A 15452-nucleotide genomic window follows, 5' to 3' on the forward strand; every position below is an offset into this window, starting at 1 on the left:
GCAATTCTTAGCCACTGTAGTTTTGCCTCAGTAAATTAATCCACAATCGATTTGATGTATTACACATATTTTCTGTAACTAAAGTTTAATTTGAATAATTTTGCAGTTTTAAACATGCTAAAAAAAGAAATTCAACAGGGCAAAAAATAACACATACTAGGATATAAGACAGAGTGGGAGAATAGAGCAGTGTATGATAAAAAAATTCATATTAGGTCAAATCAGTCAAATTGTAGTGAAATTGAAATAAAACAAACAAATAGCTTTAGAAACCTTTCAGTGCTTGTGAAAGTAGCATTAGAGACACGTTAGGATAAAAAAATACATCTAAAACACCTGCAGCGGTGTAGGAGGAGGTGTAGGGTGAATAAAACATGAGAGTAAAATTGTGTTTAGGAATGTGTAATATATAAATGGACAACGCTTGTGTTTGTTGCTAGCTTTTGCAGGTGTGTGTGTGTGTGTGTGTGAGAGAGAGAGAGAGAGAGAGAGAGAGAGAGAGAGAGAGAGAGAGAGAGAGAGAGAGAGAGAGAGAGAAATGTAAGTAAAATGGGTGGATATGTCTCACCTGGACTGCTAGAGCCATTAATGTTTTGTTAAATCGGGTGTTAGTCATGAATGAGTGATTAACTAAATAAACAGTGAATATATTAAACAAATACATACATAAAAATTGAGTAAATAAGTTTTCAGATTCTTCTGTGCTGAACAATACTGACTTATAAAGTCTTTATAAGTGACATCTGTGTTAAAAATGTGTTTGTATATTTCACTGTATTGTGAGAAATGGGACGTTATAAGTCATATTCTGCTAAAGCATAACGTTTCATAAACATATTTCAAAGTCAGACACATCTTGGTTAAAGTGAAAGTGATCTTAGCTGTGTATCAATAAAAACCAAATAAGTGAAATAAGACATTGTATGTGTCGGTGTTAGCTGTGTTAAAGCTATTTCTGAGTTAAACATTAAAAAGTGCATCTTTATAAAAGAGATGTATCAGATAAATAACTAAAATAGACTTGAATCTGTTTTGTAAGAGTTAGAAACATCAGTAGTATGTGAATGTTTGAGCCATGTGTTGTTTTAGAAATGTGTCAGTATATGTGAACTTAAAACTGACACGGGGATGTTCTGTAGATCTTACAGCACAAATATGTAGGAATAACTGAAATTAATGTTAGTGTGTTTAACTATTCTTCTTATTATCATCATTATTATTCTAAATTGTTATGTTTACTTTTTTCTTACATTTGTTCTTTCAGCTACATGACAGTTAAGCACCCTGGACTCGACCTAGTCCTGCTTGGTAACTGTGTTTTACTTCGCACTAAACAGCCTATTTTTCTAGTAGAAAAGGAAGCTCACATCCGCTTTTAAATACATGTGGAAAACACCAAGGCTTTGTTTATACTTTTCAGCCTGTGTCTACAAGAAGATCGGGTTTCCTCGGCATATTTTTACGTGTAATAAGATGTGAAATGTGCGCTGCGTCGCTTTACGCATCAGGAGCGGTGTGCTGTTTTAGCAGAACACAAGGAAACAGAGCATCGTTAGGTTCCCTTTGCGGGCTTTTACATGAACGAGAGAGCTTATGTTCGGCCGACGTGCACTTTATTACCTCGCATTTTATATCAGGACTTGTATTTTAATCACTATTTGCCATGAGAAAACACAAGTGCGCATGTGTCACGGAAGCACACAGACGCTGCGCTGGTCGAGTTGAGTCTACACAGTTCTCATGTGTGCTATAAAGCCCCGCCCCCTCTCGTAAGAGGGAGGAATCTCTGTACAACAGAGCACAGCGCTTCACTCGCTCTTTCTTAGCGCCGTTTTAGCTCAAACAACGATGGTAGAAGAAGCTCCAGCACCGGCCAGCTCGGCCCCCGCCAAGGCTCCTAAAAAGAAGACCGCGGCCAAACCCAAGAAAGCGGGTCCCAGCGTCGGCGAGCTGATCGTCAAAGCTGTTTCCGCTTCCAAGGAGAGGAGCGGCGTGTCCCTGGCCGCCCTGAAGAAAGCTCTGTCTGCAGGTGGATACGACGTGGAGAAGAACAACTCCCGCGTCAAACTCGCCGTCAAAAGCCTGGTGACCAAGGGCATCCTGGTGCAGACCAAGGGCACCGGCGCCTCAGGATCTTTCAAGCTCAACAAGAAGCAGACCGAGGAGAAGAAACCCGCGGCCAAAAAAGCCGCCGCTCCTAAAGTGAAAAAGGCCGCAAAGAAACCCGCCGCTAAGAAGTCCCCCAAGAAGGTCAAGAAACCCGCTGCTGCCGCTAAGAAAGCCACCAAGAGCCCCAAGAAGGCTAAGAAGCCGGCGACCCCCAAGAAGGCAGCCAAAAGTCCTAAAAAAGCCAAGGCAGCCAAACCCAAGACCGCTAAGCCCAAAGCGACCAAGGCCAAAAAAGCTGCCCCCAAGAAGAAGTAAACATGTTCCTGTTTTATTAACTTCGTTTTCTTAAAACGGCTCTTTTAAGAGCCACCTATATCTTCCTCTAAAGAGTCTCGTTTCCTAAACACATACATACATATAAGCAGCATGCAAACACACAACTATTCATACATATTTTGTGCAGAGTGTAATAAGCAAGGAGTTCAAAACACTAAGTATAACTGGTCTTGTTTTATGTGTAATGATTTTGTCACACATCCTCATAAAACTGTCCGTATAAATGTGTATGTATGTGCACTCACGTATATGAGCACCTTACATAATGTAATTGTTAGTGTAAATGTTATTGTGACATAATATAAAGTAATTGTTGCTTAAGAGAAGCTTTTCTGTATCATACATTACACGGGCGGGAGAACGGAGGAGAAGAGAGGGGAGGAGTGGGGCAGTATGTGAGGGGGCGTGTATGTGTTTCCCTGGGACTTGACGGCGCGTTTATGATTGGCTAGGCTGTGCCTTCGCTCTAAGCCAATAGGAGAGAGGCCAGTTTGCCTATATCATACCGTTTCGAGCCCTCTCCAAGTTTACTTCAGTTTTGTTCCACGAACGTATCTGACTATCAAAATGAGTGGTCGAGGAAAGACCGGTGGTAAGACTAGGGCTAAGGCCAAGACTCGCTCATCCCGTGCCGGCCTTCAGTTCCCCGTGGGCCGTGTTCACAGACTGCTACGTAAAGGTAATTACGCCCACCGTGTGGGAGCTGGTGCTCCTGTCTACTTGGCTGCCGTGCTGGAGTATCTGACCGCTGAGATCCTCGAGTTGGCTGGTAACGCCGCCAGAGATAACAAGAAGTCTCGTATCATCCCTCGTCATCTGCAGTTGGCCGTGCGTAACGACGAGGAGTTGAACAGACTGCTTGGAGGTGTAACCATCGCTCAGGGCGGTGTGCTGCCTAACATCCAGGCGGTTCTGTTGCCCAAGAAGACCGAGAAAGCAGCCAAGGCCAAGTAAAGTCGCTCTCGTGATCTAACCAAAAGGCTCTTTTAAGAGCCACCCATTTCCACAGAAAAAGTGCAATTTCCCCAGATAAAGTGTAAATAACACAAATGTAATATTGTTTCATAGACTCACACGGCATAAACCACATGATTTATGACATGGTAAAATTAACAAATCAATATGTACGACTTATTTTTTCACCATTTATCTATCTTTACATATTTCACTATATATGTATACATTAGCCAAGTTATAGATCACTTGCAGTAGCAAAACCAACAATATAGACGATTAAAAGTGGTGCAACAAACGTGTTTGTGTAATAAACATGGAACAAAAATATTAATAATGCTAATAACAATAATAATAAGCAAAATGAACGAAATATTCAATATATTTTTTTAAAAGGTATATACTTTAAATGCGATTGTAAGCTGTGTTCTAAAAGCACAAAGAAACAAAGGAAAGTATTATAAATCCCACCAACAGCATAGAGGAAATACTGTGTTTCTGAAACGAGGCAGCGGCAGAACGCCGACCAGTAAGCGACATTTGACGTAAGCACGATCGTCCAATGAGAAAAGAGCTTCATCAAGACGCCCAATGAGCGCGGAGCGGCTCTGGTACTTAAATAGTGCGTGTTGGGCGGGCTAACATATTCTGTCCTACAGTTGGTGAAGTGCAGAGTTCCAGACGCGATGGCAAGAACCAAGCAGACCGCTCGTAAATCCACCGGTGGTAAAGCGCCGAGGAAGCAGCTCGCCACTAAGGCTGCCCGCAAGAGCGCCCCGGCTACTGGCGGTGTGAAGAAACCTCACCGTTACAGGCCAGGTACCGTGGCTCTGCGTGAAATCCGCCGTTATCAGAAGTCCACTGAGCTGCTCATCCGCAAGCTGCCCTTCCAGCGCCTGGTTAGAGAGATCGCTCAGGACTTTAAGACCGATCTGCGCTTCCAGAGTTCTGCCGTCATGGCTCTGCAGGAGGCCAGTGAGGCTTACCTGGTCGGTCTGTTCGAGGACACCAACCTGTGCGCCATCCATGCCAAGAGGGTGACCATCATGCCTAAGGACATCCAGCTGGCCCGCCGTATTCGCGGAGAGCGTGCTTAAACAAACCCACTCCATGCAGTTATCCACAAAGGCTCTTTTAAGGGCCACTTACATGCTTCCACTGAAATGGGCATTTTTCATAACTTTTTATTTATTTATTTATTATTCCATTGTGTGCGCGTGTTCCGAGTTATAATTTAGTTATATTTATCAGTTATAAATATTAGGAAAAACTTGTTAATGTGTTTGTGTGTGTGTAGAGATGTACTTAACATGTTCTTACAACAATTATAAACAAGGTTACATAAGTACAGCTGATTAAAGATTGGCAGATGGTGTCTTATAACACATGATTAATAATGTTTATAGTGGTGTATGTTTATGGGGTTCTATAAAGCACTGAGTTAGTAAAAGTAATATAGTCGTTATGAGTAGTAGAGTAACAACAAAAACATGACGGTAAGTAAGAGGGAGCCGTAAATTGCAGCAGTGGTTAAAATATTACACTACTAATGCAAAAAAAAGAAGATTAATAATCAATAATTATTATTCAGAATAATATATCAATAATTAAATACTATTCCAGGTACTCAACACAGGGTAATTAGAAACATTTTAGAACAGACATACTGTAAAATATTCAGTGTAAATAATCATAATTACTCATAATAATGATTTTATTTCTATTATAGTTGTTGTAATAATAGTATTATTGGTGATGGTAGTAGTAACTGTAATTATAATGTTATGGAGAACCAATAGACGGTTAGTGGAGCGTTTCTTCCATCTCGTGACCAAAATGTGAAAACACGAACTAAATGTGTGTGTTTGTGTGTATGTGTGTGTTTTCTTTTATGTATGTATATTTTTATGTATTTTTATGTAATATAATAAATTGTTAGGAGGATTTAGTGGCGTTGGTGTTGCACGGTGTACACAGTCTGTATTTTACACAGAGATGGTATTAACTGATTGTAGTGTAATCTACAGTATGGCTGTACATTGGTAGAATGTAAACACGCTGGATGAAGGCATAAGGAATGAGCAGAATATTGAATGTTCACCATAAGACTGGTTATTGTAATAATGGTAATAAAACAACCGAATTCACAATTATGCCTTTTCTAATTTGGTAATTCATGTGTTTCAGCCGCCACCATAGCTAACAAGTGTTAACAAGTGTCATAAGCGAGTGAGATAAAAACCATGACTGAATTAGATTAAAGGGGAAGGCCACTTCCTGTTCCAGCAGGACTAAACCTCTGTGCACAAAGCAAAATCCACAAACATAAAGAGAAGCTCGGCTTCAAGAAACTCCAGTGTCCTGCACAGAGGCCTGACCGAAGCCCCACTGCACAGCTGAGGAATTAAAGTTTTTGGTGGCACTCACACTCAGGCTGGAACTCACTGTGCTCGCTATCTGATTTGAAGGCATGAGGACCCAGGTGTGGTTCGTCATCTCCAGGAGCGCCTTGTGTTCCTAGGCAGCACAGATGATATCTGTTGAGCCCAATTTAAAACCTCCTTCTAACCCAAACTATAATAACCCCAAAATGTTTCTAACCGTAACTATAATAACCCCAACATGTATCTAACCCAATTAGGAAAACCACAAGCTAGTTCTAACCCTAAATTAATCCTATTTTTACTATCAGGCAATGAAATTAGAAGGAGGCAGAGTAAAAACATCAACATAATTTCACTATTTAATTTACTTTCACGAAAACAGGTGGGCATAAAAAGTGTAGGTTTTCACATTATCAATACACAAAAAAAAAAAATTCTATAACTTTTGGACTTCATTTGCTGTTTTTCAGTCCTTTGAAGCAGTCAAGAGCAGCTTTGTGATATCCAAAAAGTACATAAAGAGCTATAAAAAGACCTTGTTGCTTTTGTATTTGAGCTAGCAAAGCTTCACACCTGAATGTTGTGCATTGTTCACGTTCTTGTATTTCACGATGTTTAGTACCATAATGGGGAATTAAATTGTAAACTTTAAACGGCTTTACTTCTGACTTCAGTAAATAAATAGTCTTGTTAAGAAATTGCAGTTTCTATCTATTGCACTCACAGTTCTGTTCATGAACACATTACGGTGAAGATGGAAAAACTCACACACACCTAAATCATAAACTGAGAGGGAAATAAAAAACCCCAGAAAACCAACCCAATAAAAAAAGAAAATGAATTAATTATTTAATTAATTTGAGTTCACATATACGGACACATTTCTAAAACAACACATGGCTCCTACACTTACACAAGAGATCTCACTTATTAACATGCATTTTTTTTTTTTATAATTCTTTTTAAAACTCAGAAATGGCTTTAACACAGATAACACTGAAACATAAAATATCTTCTTTCACTTATTTGGCTTTTATTGATACACAGCTAAGATCACTTTCACTTTAATCAAGATGTGTCTGACTTTGAAATATGTTTATGAAACGTTATGCTTTAGCAGAATATGACTTATAACGTCCCATTTCTCACAATACAGTGAAATATACAAACACATTTTTAACACAGATGTCACTTATAAAGACTTGCATCAGTGTTGTTCAGCACAGACAAATCCAAACACTGCTTTACACATTTTTTATGTATTTATTTGTTAATGTATTCACTGTTTATGTATTAATTTAGTTATTTACTCATTCATGACCCTAACACCCACTTTAACAAAACATCTATGGCTCTAGCAGTCCAGATGACACATATCCAGGGCCAGCTGTAGCCTAGTGGTTAAGGTACTAGGCCAGTGACCAGAGGGTCACTGGTTCAAGCCCCACCACTGCTAGGTTATCACTGTTGGGCCCTTGAGCAAGGTTCTTAACCCTCAATTGCTCTGACTGTATACTGTTACTGTAATGTAAATCGCTTTGGATAAAGGCGTCTGCTAAATGCTGAAAATGTAAATATTCACCTATTTTACTTTTTTTTTAAACTCTCTCTCTCTCACACACACACACACACACATCTACAAAAGCTAGCAACAAACACTGTCGTTGTTCATTTATATATTAAACATTCCAACACAATTTTACCTTCATGTTCTCTTTACCCTACACCTCCTCCTACACTGCTGCAGGTGTTTTAGATCTTTGTTTTTATCATAACGTGTCTCTAATGCTACTTTTACAAGCACTGAAAGGTTTCTAAAGCTATTTGTTTGTTTCAAATTCAATATTCACTACAACTGTACTGATATGAACTAATATAAATTTTTGATTATACACTGCTGTATTCTCCCACACTGTCTTTCCGTATTACTAGTATGTTTTTTTTTTTTTTTTTGGCTACATTGTCATGTCTCTAATGGCTGTTTGTCCCACCTAATTGTACAATATTAAAACATGTGACAAACATGGCGATTATAGTAAATTGTAATAGGGTTTAGGGTTGCATAGGGTTTAGGGTTGTTTCTTTGTTTGTATTTCTTTCTTTTGGCACAACATGTTTAGAAAAAAAATTCTTAACATTAAACATTAGTTACAGAAAAATATGTCATGTGGAATACATCACATCGATTGTGGACCGATTTACTGTGAGGATAAAACAGTGGAGGTTCTAAGTTACGCGCTTTACATGAGGCCTACTCCGAGCAGCTGCGGTCACAGTGGGCGGTCACTGCTTAACTCCGCCCCATTGTCTTCAACTAGGTCCGGTAGAGGGAAATAACAAGCTCGCTGTGAACGCTCGTCCTGCATTGACTCGCTTCATTTAGACGAGAGCAGTAACGATGTCCGGAAGAGGAAAAGGCGGCAAAGGTCTTGGAAAAGGAGGCGCTAAGCGTCACCGCAAAGTTCTCCGTGATAACATCCAGGGTATTACTAAACCCGCCATCCGCCGTTTGGCTCGCCGTGGCGGTGTGAAGCGTATTTCCGGCTTGATCTACGAGGAGACCCGCGGTGTGCTCAAGGTTTTCCTTGAGAACGTCATCCGTGATGCCGTCACCTACACCGAGCACGCCAAGAGAAAGACCGTCACCGCAATGGACGTGGTGTACGCTCTGAAACGCCAGGGACGCACCCTGTACGGATTCGGAGGTTAAACGTTCAGACCTCCACGCTAACACAACGGCTCTTTTAAGGGCCACACATATTTTCTACAAAAGAGAAGGTTCTCCTGCTTTATTATTATTATTAGTAGTAGTAGTACGTTCACTGATGCGTAGATTTGCAAGTCACTCGTTTAGCCTCAAAAGCTTGAAAGCATCATTATAAGTAAAAATAACATTCAGTATTGCATGTTTTTATTAATTTATGTAGCCCTAAAAGCTTGGCGTTATCATTAGTAGTTTTAGTATTACGTTTACTATCAGATCTTCATACGGCGTGTTTGCATACTAGCAATGTACAGCCATACTGTAGATTACACTACAATCATTAACACGATCTTTGTGTAAAATACAGTAAAACATTGTGCCCGAATGCTTCGCTTAAAATACAAAAAATAATAAGATATATCTGTTTATCTAATCTTATCTATCTATAACATTTAATAAAATATTGCTATTGATTCTTTTATATTCGGTTTTAAAACATGTATCGACCTCAGATTAAGCGGGAACAGACAACAAAGAACAGATTCTAGTGAAGGGGGCGTGGAACGGTATGTTCTCTGTCCAATAGAAACCCAGGACCTTGGACCAATCAGAGTTACTTGTTTCATCTTGTCTTACTCAGCATGCAGGGTTAATAAAGCGGGCGTGTAGAGCGTCTACATTCACTTGCAGTTTGTTCTAGAAGAAACAGCAGCATCATGCCTGAACCAGCGAAGGCCGCGCCCAAAAAGGGCTCCAAGAAAACCGTTCCCAAGCCCGCCGGCAAAGGAGGCAAGAAGCGCAGAAAGTCCAGGAAGGAGAGCTACGCTATTTACGTGTACAAGGTCCTGAAACAGGTCCACCCTGATACCGGGATCTCCTCCAAGGCTATGGGCATCATGAACTCCTTCGTCAACGACATTTTCGAGCGTATCGCTGGTGAGTCCTCTCGTCTGGCTCACTACAACAAGCGCTCCACCATTACCTCCAGGGAGATCCAGACCGCCGTGCGCCTGCTGCTTCCCGGTGAGCTGGCCAAGCACGCCGTGTCCGAGGGTACCAAGGCCGTCACCAAGTACACCAGCTCCAAGTAAAGCGCCTTAGTCGCTCTGGCAAACCAACGGTTCTTTTAAGAGCCACCCATCTTATCAAGATAAGAGAATTTTCTTCTTTTTAAATATTAGATCTGAATATGTCATACACATTATCTAGGTAGCCTCACATGTTTATAATACTAAATAAAAAGATTTTTTTTAATTAATATATTACTATTTTTGGGCCCTGCTGTTTTTCACGGGTTGTCCACGACTGTCACTATGTGGTGAGTTTAGGAGATTACACACAATAAAATATCACTACTCTTAAAAAAGTTATTATAATACACTCAGAGCCGTAGAGAGAGAGTTGCTACACTCCTTGATCTCGCCAAACAAACCCGGTGCTGTTAAAATAAAAAAAACGATAACTAACACTAACTGTATTAGGCGTTTACAAAACTAACGAGAACGTACTAAAATTATAGATAGAATAGCCTTCGTTTTCGTGTTCATCATTTTATTTATGAGCATTGTGAACTGATATGAAATCGATGTTTTCCACTCGAGCAGTTTTAGGTGAGCTGCCGGCACCGTACTGTACCTCATGCGGTCTTTCCCAATCCGCTCCCTCCTCACTAACACTCCACTACAGAGGGACCCTCCACGTGAACGCGCAAACGGAGGCGGAGTGAAGAGGGGGAGTGAGTAGGGAGCGGATTGAGATTGGGGGGATTGGGCTCCCGGACGGCACTTCATGTTTACATTCCGTTTCTGCTCACCACGCTAGCCTGCAAAATGACCACAGCAAAAGTTAAGTTGATGTTTTTCTGATGTGTGTCTCATGAATTAGTTCATATTATTATTAGGGCTGTCGTTAATCGCGGTAATTAACGCGATTAAGGCGTTACATTTGTAATCGCGATTAAAAAAAATTAATCGTGATAATTTTTTAATCAAACTATTTTTATTGAGCTGTTTGTGTCAGTTTTATTTCATGTGTTAGTAAACATCCATTCTTGCATTTCAGGGCTGCAGCACCTTCCAGAAAAGCTGGGATGGTAAAGCATTTACCACTTTGTAATGTTGCCATTCCGTCTCAACACAAAGATGTTTTGGCACCTTGAATATCTAGCAATGAAGTGTTCTGGTGCATTTTGTGCCATTGTTCCTGAAAACTGAAGTCTTAAGGTGTGCAACAGTACACGGTTGTTGTCATAGTCACTTCTTACAAAATTTTCCACACGTTCTCTCTGGTAGGCCGGTCCAATACTTGGCTCTCTTCTTCCACAGCCATGCCTTTGTAATGTCTGCCGGCTGGGATAACTGAGGTTTAGCACATAGGTCAAGCCAAGGAAGGCAGCACAAGCTATAGCATTATCTTTTAATCCTGTGATGACATGCGCTCCCTCAATAATAATCATGATGTCCTTTGGTGTGTCACCTGCAGAAGCTCTCATGTTCATCATCACAACTACTGCCAATGAGGGCTGGTCCACTTCTAAACCTTCAGGTTCCTGCAACATCAATTATTATGGTGTGAAAAGGGTCAAAAGTAATTTGTTAATACTTTAATTTGTCTTGTCAAAACATGCAGTTAATAAACATTACATTTTTGGACTAATTGTCACATTAACAAGTTTCATTTTAATTACATTTTTATAGTTTCATCCTTATTAGGATGAAATGTACCAAATTGGAATAATTAAAATGTCTCACAAATGACTGAATATTAAGATAATTGAGGTTTGCAAAAAAATGACTCGTTATGTTGTGGTTAACCAAGTTAACTACCCTGACATGAGGTTTAAATTAAGTTAACTATGTTTTCTCTAACAAGCTTAGCATGTTTACAGATGAATGCAAAACTTTTTTCCAGCTTCAGATAAAACTTCATACAGCTAACCATCGGTGTGTTATCGAGTTTTAACTTTGCTCTCAACACTGGGTTAAAGTTTCCTCAATGCATTAAAATGAGAAGTTTTTATTAGCTAGCTAACTTACCTCAGCCAAAAGAGATATTTGCCAAGTTACAAAAAAGGTTGAAAAATGAACCACCTAACTACCTCAGTTAACAAAATGGCAAGCCTGAAGAACAGCTCAACCTATTTTCAAATGAGAAAAGTGAGACGTTGCAATAAATCAAACTACAAGACTCATTACAGCATCTCACATATAATGAGGTTGATTTAAAGTAAGTGTAATAACGACATGCATTCCGACACATTCTAACACACTAATTCTAAGTTTACAGTAATAAACTGTGGTAACTATACAGATTAATGGAACATAATTACTTACCTTAGTTAATTTGCTCACAAACTGTGCAATCTGGATTCCGTTGTGGAGGTTCTTCACAACCGTTGCGGGTTAGAAGGTGTATTTAAAAAAAAAAAAACGCACGCGCACAGACTGGAAGTGCTTGAAAATTGAAAGCAACTTATTTATATAACTTATTATTTTTATATTCACACAAATAAAATAAGTAGATTTTATAGCATTTTTTAATAAGTACAGTGGTGTTCAAAAAAATAGCAGTGATTTTAAAAAAGCGAATAAAGCACAAAATCATTATAATAACTTTTATTTCCATAAATGCAAATGCACTGAAAATACTCCACTTTCAATTCTAAATCAAAACATTAACAACATTTAGTCAGTTTGTGTCAATCCTTTACAGAAAATTAAGAAAAATGAATATTAGGCTGTTCAAAATAATAGCAGTGCAGCATTTTTCTTTAAAAACTCAAAAAATGTGTCTAACATGAAAAAATGTTTGAGGTTTCACTTTACTTTAAATTACTGAACTAATATTTAGTGGCAGAACAATTGTTTCCGAGATCTGTGTTGCATGGAGTCGATCAACTTCTGGCACCTCTGAACAGGTATTCCAGTCCAGGATGATTAGGCTACATTCCACAGTTCTTCTGCAATTTTGGGTTTTGCCTCAAAAAAACGTGTTTCAGACGTCAGAACACAAGTTCTCCATGGGATTGAAGTCAGGGGATTGGGCTGGTCACTCTATTACCTCAATCTTGTTTGTCTGTCACCAAGATGTTTTGGGTCATTGTCATGTTGAAACACCCATTTTAAGGACATTTCTTCTTCGTTATAGACAACATGATCTCCTCAAGTATTCTGATATATTTAAACTGATCCATGATCCCTCGTATGTGATAAATAGGCGTAACACCATGGTAAGATAAACATCCCCATATCATCATTTTGTACCCCCATGCTTTACTGTCTTCACAGTGAACTGTGGCGTGAATTCAGTGCTCGAGGGTCGTCTGACATATTGTCTACGGCCACTAGACCCAAATAGAACAATTTTGCTTTCACCAGTCCACAATGTTGAGCCATTTCTCTTTGGACCAGTCAATGTGTTCCTTGGCAGATTTGAACCCATTCAGGAAACGTCTTTTTCTTAACAACGGGACTTTGCAAGGAGTTCTTGCTGGTAAATTGGCTTCATTTAATCATCTTCTGTACTTACTGGTAACTTCACATGTTCCTTGATCTTTCTGGTGGTGATCATTGACTGAGTATTTGCTATTTTGGCTATTCTTCGATCCAATTGAACAGTAGTTCCACGCTTCCTTCCGTATCTTTCAGGTTTTGGTTGTCACTTCAAGGCATTTGAGATCATTTTAGCTGAGCAGGCTATAATTTGCTGCACTTCTCTGTATGTTTTTTCTCTCTACAATCAACTTTTTAATCAAAGTACGCTGTTCATCAGAACAATGTCTGGAACAACTCATTTTCCCCAGTATTTCAAAAGGAAATGTGCTATGACCAACCTGTGCAACATTTGCCACCCTCCTACCTTAAATAAGGGCCAAAACTGACACCCGTTCTTCTGCAGAATGAATGACTTCACCAATTGAACTCCTCACTGCTATTATTTTGAACAACCCCCTTTCAATCAATGCTTCGATTACTCAGGATGAGCGGCATGCATGTCCTAATTGTTGGGTTTGTTTTGTTTTCATTACTCTACTGCACTTTCAAGTCAAAGAAATAGCATTTCTACTAAAAACAGTGATTTATCAGGTTAATGGTGTTGAACTGCTATTATTTTGAACACTACTGTAAAATTTACTCAAATAATAGCCATAAATTCAAGAACTTAATTCCATTAAATAAATTTAACACAAAACATTTGTAAAAAATCTACTGGACCACTGATTCATTTTTTACAGTGTATGCAATTTGTTGAGGGGGCCCAACATTTTTTTTTTGCACTGGGGCCCATGAGCTCCCAGTTACACCACTGGTGTTGCATCTAGAAATGGTTCATATTATGAGCGCCTGTTTTCAGTGGCAGGGTTATGGACAGGTAAAGATCCTCACTTTTACCAGTTCATGTTTTACCAGCTCATTTTAAATAACTGGCTGAAAGATGGTAACTGTCAACAACTACATTTCAGCAGCAGTATTATACACATTTTGCACTTACGGCTGCTATCATGTAGACTGTTACAGTTTTTGTGGACAGTTGGTTGTTCAACAGTATTTGAAAAACATTTTTAAATGGTATCTTTTGTTGAGTTTTTATTACACAATACTTACTCTGACCGTTTTGAATCCTGCACCTGAAAAATGACCCAAAGTATAAAAAAAACTAAAACTAATACTAGAACTAAAACTAAGCATTGAAAAAATAATAAAAATTAAAAAGAACTAGCAAACCCACTAAAAAAACTTATTAAAACTAACTAAATTAGAGAGAAAAAAGTCACAATGAAATAAAACTAAACTATAATGAAAAATCCAAAACTATTATAACCTTGATTCCTACATGTAATACATTAATGAATTCATTGTGAATATGCACAAGTTCATTTTGTCTAATGTAAGTGCTGGAGAAGGTACAGAATGTAGTCAAGTTAAAGTCCATGTAGTTGAGGTAAAGTAGAGATATCCAAGGTAAAATATTACTCCAGTAAAAGTAGTACAAAAACAAAAAAAAACATTACTACGGTTCTCTACGGGAGTGTCACCACTCTGTTCTCTCTACCGCTCTGGATACACTTAAAATATCGTCCTGTTATTATTGTTAGGATTGAAGTTTTGTTTAAGCTGAGAGTGTAATGGTCAACTATTATCATTAAACAGCATTAAGTGGCTCCATTTATATGCATTCTGACACACACACACAAAATTCAACAGGGCTTCTATGCAACCCTAAACCCTATTACAATGTACTATAATCGCCATATTTGTCGCATTTTTTAATACTGTACAATTAGGTGGGACAAATAGCCATTAGAGACATGACAATGTAGCCCAAAAAATAACCCATACTAGGATATGAGACAGTGTGGGAGAATAGAGCAGTGTATGATAAAAAATTCATATTAGGTAAAATTGTAGTGAAATTGAAATAAAACAAACAAATAGCTTTAGAAACCTTTCAGTGCTTGTGAAAGTAGCATTAGAGACACGTTAGGATAAAAAAAAGGAGGAGGTGTAGGGTGAATAAAACATGAGGGTAAAATTGTGTTTAGGAATGTGTAATATATAAATGGACAACGCTTGTGTTTGTTGCTAGCTTTTGCAGGTGTGTGAGAGAGAGAGAGAGTAAAAAATGTAAGTAAAATAGGTGGATATGTCTCACCTGGACTGCTAGAGCCATTAATGTTATGTTAAATTTGGTGTTAGGGTCATGAATGAGTGATTAACTAAATAAACAATGAATATATTAAACAAATAAATAAATAAAAATTGAGTAAATAAGTTTTCTGATTCTTCTGTGCTGAACAATACTGACTTATAAAGTCTTTATAAGTAACATCTGTGTTAAAAATGTGTTTGTATATTTCACTGTATTGTGAGAAATGGGACGTTATAAGTCATATTCTGCTAAAGCATAACGTTTCATAAACATATTTCAAAGTCAGACACATCTTGGTTAAAGTGAAAGTGATCTCA

The 15452-nt window shown here is 38.6% G+C and overlaps 3 protein-coding genes and 1 long non-coding RNA gene across 4 annotated transcripts; all 4 read left to right on the forward strand.

Moving 5' to 3' along the window:
* The first annotated feature begins 3012 nt into the window (after nucleotides 1-3012).
* LOC134305866 (histone H2A-like) lies at nucleotides 3013-3399 on the forward strand. The gene has a single exon (XM_062990211.1). It carries the CDS (start codon nucleotides 3013-3015, stop codon nucleotides 3397-3399), a length of 387 nt encoding a protein of 128 aa, XP_062846281.1.
* Nucleotides 3400-4061: 662 nt separating this feature from the next.
* LOC134305865 (histone H3) lies at nucleotides 4062-4504 on the forward strand. The gene has a single exon (XM_062990210.1). It carries the CDS (start codon nucleotides 4086-4088, stop codon nucleotides 4494-4496), a length of 411 nt encoding a protein of 136 aa, XP_062846280.1. The 5' UTR covers nucleotides 4062-4085; the 3' UTR covers nucleotides 4497-4504.
* Nucleotides 4505-9188: 4684 nt separating this feature from the next.
* LOC134305858 (histone H2B-like) lies at nucleotides 9189-9624 on the forward strand. The gene has a single exon (XM_062990205.1). The coding sequence runs from the start codon at nucleotides 9204-9206 to the stop codon at nucleotides 9576-9578; it is 375 nt and encodes a 124-aa protein (XP_062846275.1). The 5' UTR covers nucleotides 9189-9203; the 3' UTR covers nucleotides 9579-9624.
* A 394-nt stretch (nucleotides 9625-10018) lies between these two features.
* LOC134305859 (uncharacterized) lies at nucleotides 10019-11138 on the forward strand. The gene is made up of 2 exons (XR_010008853.1): nucleotides 10019-10709; nucleotides 10812-11138. It is a non-coding gene; the product is annotated as an uncharacterized LOC134305859 (long non-coding RNA).
* The last annotated feature ends 4314 nt before the right edge of the window (nucleotides 11139-15452 follow it).

The sequence above is a fragment of the Trichomycterus rosablanca genome, unplaced genomic scaffold (assembly GCF_030014385.1).
Source record: "Trichomycterus rosablanca isolate fTriRos1 unplaced genomic scaffold, fTriRos1.hap1 scaffold_152, whole genome shotgun sequence".
In the NCBI taxonomy this organism is placed as follows: Eukaryota; Metazoa; Chordata; class Actinopteri; order Siluriformes; family Trichomycteridae; genus Trichomycterus; species Trichomycterus rosablanca.